Below are 5,814 nucleotides of genomic sequence, written 5' to 3' on the forward strand. Positions count from 1 at the left end.
GTTTAAGATATCTCTGGATCCCATGGTCTAAAGTTTAACAACTAAACTTTACACCACTTTATTTAACTCTTAATGCTCTAAAAAGGTTGTCTAAGGTTGAATCTAAAGTTTAGTCAACATAAAAAAAAAGAACACTCTTCAGTTCATTTTAGACCATAAAAGCTGATCTAAAGTTCACAACTAAACTATAGACCGAAGCCAAACAGGACCTTACACTTTAGTTATGAAAATAAAGTAAGGTGGCTTGATATTAGAGAAGTTACCAAATCAAATTTTGTATAATATGAGCCAAAAAAATTGATCAAAGTAGCAACATATGAAAATGGAGTAATAAGGTGGCTGTGGACGGAGAAGAAAGGGTCTGATAACACTACTACGAAAGGTTGTCGTATGACAGCAGAGCCATTAACATGCACGTTACGTTATTTCAGATTTTCAGCTAAAGCGCGCACGCGTATTAACACAGCATTAACTCGTGCAGTCGCCGACTGACCGGCCGGCCGGACGGCCACGCGGGCTCCTCGCCGGTTATGCACACATACACATTTGCCAGTCACGACGAGATCGAGGTCACCGCCTCCGCGCCGTCACAGTCGCCGCGGCCGTCTCCTCCCGCCCCTGGCTGCCTCCGCCGCCGCCGACGCGTCCGCCTGCTCTTCGCCGCCCTCCGCCGGCGCCACCGGATCGCGGCGACCGTGTCGGTGAACGCGCGTAGGATGTCCTTGTGCACGGTGCTGTCGTTGAGGCGGAGATAGCAGAAGAGCAGCTCGTCCATGAAGTCCCAGTCCACCGCCGCCGCGGCGCCGCTCCTCCCCCGATCGCTCCCCGCGGCGGCGTCCACCATCTCCCGCATGGACCGCCGGAAGTCCTCGTACGGTGCCGCGGAGAGCGTCGCCACCGCCACGCCGGAGCCACGGACCACCGCCTTGGGCTCGTCTGCCGCCTCGCTCCCGCGGTCGCCGTAACAGTCCTGCGCCGACGACGAGCCGCCCTCGTCGCCGTCGACAGCGGCAGCCGAGGCGGCGAGGCCGACCCGGAGGGACCTGAAGTTGACGGCGAGGGCGTCCCCGCTGCCGTCGTCGTCGTGCTTGTGGCGGTTACGGCGGCCGGAGGCGAAGGAGTGGGTCCGGGGATGCATGCACCCGGAGAGGAACGAAGTGGCAGCAGAGGACGACGACGACAGCGACGTCTCGCCGTTCGCCATTGCGTGGCCCCGGCGGCTGTGGAGCTTGCCGAGCGCTCTGGACAGGTGGAGGAATGACCTGTGGAGCCTCGTCACATTCTTCTTGCATTCCGCAGCCTTGGCGCTCTTGCCCTCCCCCTCCTCCTCCTCCTCCTCCATGTCTGAGTTCTTGGACTCTGTGTTCGATCTGTGGATCTTGACTTCTTGAGGTGCGTTTGTAGTGGATCTAAAGCTCTAGTAGAGAGAGGAGAGGAGAGCAGGTGCTCCACATTTATGTGCATGGGAGAGTTACATTACATACATTATGGTGCACATTGCGCTGCTAGGTAGGAGTAGGCCGGGGAGGGTTCCAACTTTAGTAGGTTGACCTTTGATTGATTGTCATTCTTTAGGGTCACCTAAGATTAATTTGTAGGTTGACCTTTTGCTCTAAGGTACTTTACTTCTTTTTTCCAAACAAGGATGATTGGCGCCCATACTCTGCATCGTGTAACACTGGCCAGCAACACCCACAAGGCTCCGGATTTATGCATATACTTTTGTCATATAATAAATTGATAAGCAAATATAACCGTGAGTCCAACGAGAAGAATTCAGGGCAAGTCACTACCGGAACGACTTCTTTGTCGAGTGTCACAGATTTTGCCGAGTGTGTTTTATCAGGTACGAGTGCCAGAAAAAAAGCACTCGGCAAACAACTGACACTCGGTAAAGAGGTGTTTTGCCGAGTGCCGAGCACTCGGCAAACAATAACACTCGGCAAAGAGGTGGTTTGCCGAGTGTCAGGATAAGACACTCGGCAAAGGGCCGCCTCCGTTAACGGCCGGCAGGCGCCGTTAATCCTTTGCCGAGTGTCTTATCTCGACACTCGGCAAAGAGGCTCCTTTGCCGAGTGTCATTTTTTTTTGACACTCGGCAAACCATATTTTTTTTTCACTTTTGACCTCCAAACTTTTTCTACAGTCCTCATACAATACCCGGTACTCCATGTTCCAATGTGGCACATTTCTCGGACTTTTCTATATTTCTTTAATTTATTTCATTTAATTGAATTTTCTTGGATAATTCAAATTATAACCGCTAGTCATTCGAATAATGAAAAAAATAAATGGAAAAATAATATTCATGTTATTTAGTATAATGTGAGGCCGTATCCAGGAACAGACCACCAATTTCGAACATTTTGTTCACGAAACATAACCACGAACTTGCGGTCGAGTTATTTTTAAATTCTATAAAAAGCAAACGAAGTCCGAAAATCATGAAACTTGTCAATATGTCAAGATATCATATGTGGAGGCTGTGATAAAAAATTACGAAGGTTTTGTGCAAGTTGCCACGTACGATGCTTGCAAACCGAAGAATTTCTGAAGAAGTTTCATGATTTCGTGAAGAGGACGACGAGGTGGTAAGCATCGTACGTGACAAACTTGTGGGAAACCTTCTTGATTTTTTATCACAGCCTCCACATATGATATCTTAACATCCTGACAAGTTTTATGATTTTCGGACTTCGTTTGCTTTTTATAGAATTTAAAAACAACTCGACCACAAGTTCGTGATCATGTTTCGTGAACAAGATGTTCGAAATTGGTGGTCTGTTCCTGGATACGGCCTCACATTATACTAAATAACATGAATATCATTTTTCTATTCATTTTTTTCATTATTCGAATGACTAGCTGTTATAATTTGAATTATCCAAGAAAATTCAATTAAATGAAATAAATTAAAGAAATATAGAAAAAGTCCGAGAAATATGCCACATTAGAACATGGAGTACCAGGTATTGTATGAGAACTGCAGAAAAAGTTTAGAGGTGAAAAGTGAAAAAATATGGTTTGCCGAGTGTCAAAAAAATAACACTCGGTAAAGGAGCCTCTTTGCCGAGTGTCAGGACGGGTGGCACTCGGCAAAGATTTAAAAAAAAATAAAAAAACCCCTCTTTACCGAGTGCCAGACCGGTTGGTACTCGGCAAAGAATTTTAAAAATTAAAAAATACTTTGTCGAGTGCCAGATCGGGGGCACTCGGCAAAGAATTTTTTTTAAAAAAACCATCTTTGCCGAGTACCAGGCCAGGTGACACTCGACAAAGAATTAAAAAAAATTAAAAAAAACCTTTGCCGAGTGTCAGATCAGGGGCACTCGACAAAAGGGGGAATTTAACCCCGTCGGCTGGGCCAGCCCACACACACCGCATACACACACGCGCCAGCGCCACCCCTGCCCGCGCTCCCGCGTTTGCGCCGCCCCTTGCGCCGCGCTGCCGGAGGAGGAGAAAGAGAGGAGGAGGAGGAGAGGAGGAGAGGAGGAAGGAGGAAGAGAAGGAGGCCGTCGAAGCAACGACGTCTTCGCATCCGGCCATATCGGTCGCCATTCTGCAGTGGTGAGCCCCTATGCCGTCTCCGCCTGATGGATGTGGATGCATGAATAGATTAAGATGTCCTGGTTATGGTGCCTTCGTGGACGCTGGTTATGGTGCATAGTTGCAAATCTAAGGTTTAGCATGGATGGATTGTGGATGCATGGATTGATGTTTGTCATGAATTAATATAGCTTATGGAATATATTAGTAATGGGATACAGATCCTGAATTTGTAATCCCTGATCCTTGCTTATTCTGATTACGTTGCTAGGTGTTCCTTACATAATCTTGTGCATGTCGGCCATCGTGTTGTTCATATATATGTGCATGTCGGCCATCGTGGCATTGGTTTTCTTGTAGGTTTTGAAAACCTCACCGTGCAGGGGAGGTGCTGCCGAAATTTTGTATTAACAGTTTTATGTTTCTTTTTTTGCAGAGAAGAGCCCGTCGGAGCGGAGCCGGAGTACCTCGGTGACCCCGATCGCCTTCCTCGCCGCTGCGGGTCTACCTACACCGCGTCGCCTCGCCACTGCACCAACCCGCCACGGCCCCACTAGCCTGACTCCACCGCCACCCTAGGTATAACCCCTCTTTCTATATCATTGTCATAGATCACGTAACCCAGTTAGGCGTATCCCGTTCGAAAGAGATACGGTTGGAAATATGCAGATATTTCCATATCTAAAACCGTATCTGTTTTGAATTATCCACATTTTTTGGACAGCCCGTGGATACGTAGGTGGGGTTAGTTTCCATGGTCTACTCCGATCCAAGACAGAGTTTTGGCATCATCTCCCTTTTGTTCTCCGGATACACACTCTCCCTAGCAGGATGTGTATTTGGAGAACAGCAGGGAGGTGCTACCAAAATTCTGTCTTGGATAGGAGTAGAGCATGAAAACTAACCTCATCTATGGATCCTCATGTGGGGTTAGGACCTATCCTCACCTATTAGATAGTAGGAACATCGTGTAGATGCAATTGATGTTTATATTACTTGTCGCTATATATGTTATAGGATGGAGGACCGTGAGTGGATGTACACGGGCCGCGCAAGTCAGGGTCAGGTCACCAATGAATGGATCGACAAGACCGATGCTTTCTTGGAACGGGCATTTGGCGTGGCTGCTAAAGGAGCGAGTAAAATTTGCTGTCCCTGTAGCAAATGTGCAAACAGGAAAAGACAAACGAAGAAGGTCATGGGGGAACATCTTTGGAAGAATGGATTTACGGCAGACTATACCCGGTGGGTCTACCATGGTGAAGCCGATCGTATGAGAGAGGAGGTGGTGAGACCACGCGTCGAGGATTATGATGCTGATGTCGGGGTAGCAGACATGTTAAATGACTATCACAAGGCACAATTCGCTGAAGGACATACGAAGGAGGAGCATGTCTAGCTAGTGCTGGTAGAGTTGAGCTATTTCTTTTACCAGCTTTGTGAGTATAATTGTTTTAGTTTATATGTTCATGCTTACGGTCAAATCTAGTGGAGTATGAAAATTTTATTCATGCATGGTATATATTTATCTTGTCTCACACATGCAATCTCTTCTTCTTTGTGCATAATCAATCGGTGACATCGAACGATCCTCATGCTTCAGCGAATCCTTCACCAAATCAGTGATGATACTTGTGGTTGTTAATGGTACTTCTATTTGCAATTGTGGTTGACGATGATAGAGCACTTGGATTGCTTGTGAACTTATTTGTGATATATTATGAGCCATGTGACGTTTGTGATATATATGTGACGTTTGTGATATATATGTGGTGTTGGTGATATATATGTGCTGTTGATGATATATATGTGATGTTGGTGATGTTTGTTATATATATCTTTCTGTTTGTTTGGATGGGATGTAAAAAACAAATAAAAAGGTTGTTTTCAGTCACTTTGCCGAGTTCGAGTGCAATGGCCATGACACTCGGCAAAGTGACTACCTGAGAACTATCTGGGAACATACTTTGCTGAGTGCAATGGCCATTGCACTTGGCAAACATCATAGATTTGTCGAGTGCCATGGGCCAGGCACTCGGCAAAGGTGGCATGTTTGCCGAGTGTCTTGTCGGCGGCACTCGGCAAAGTGGCCACCTTTGCCGAGTGTCTAAGTCAACGGTGCTCGATAAAGCGGGTACCTTTGCCGAGTGTTTGACCTTAACACTCGGCAAAACCGCCGTCACAGTGGCGCTCGTCGTCACGGCCACTTTTCTTTGCCGAGTGTCGGATTGGCACTCGGCAAAGAGGTCTTTGCCGATAAACTGT

General features: G+C 47.0%; 1 protein-coding gene across 1 annotated transcript; it reads right to left on the minus strand.

Annotated features, from left to right (window-relative positions):
* Positions 1–329: 329 nt before the first annotated feature.
* Positions 330–1,342, minus strand: LOC136551646 (transcription repressor OFP16-like). Its single transcript, XM_066543199.1, has one exon. The coding sequence runs from the start codon at positions 1,340–1,342 to the stop codon at positions 554–556; it is 789 nt and encodes a 262-aa protein (XP_066399296.1). The 3' UTR covers positions 330–553.
* Positions 1,343–5,814: the final 4,472 nt, after the last annotated feature.

This window comes from Miscanthus floridulus, chromosome 4, assembly GCF_019320115.1.
Source record: "Miscanthus floridulus cultivar M001 chromosome 4, ASM1932011v1, whole genome shotgun sequence".
Lineage (NCBI taxonomy): Eukaryota > Viridiplantae > Streptophyta > Magnoliopsida > Poales > Poaceae > Miscanthus > Miscanthus floridulus.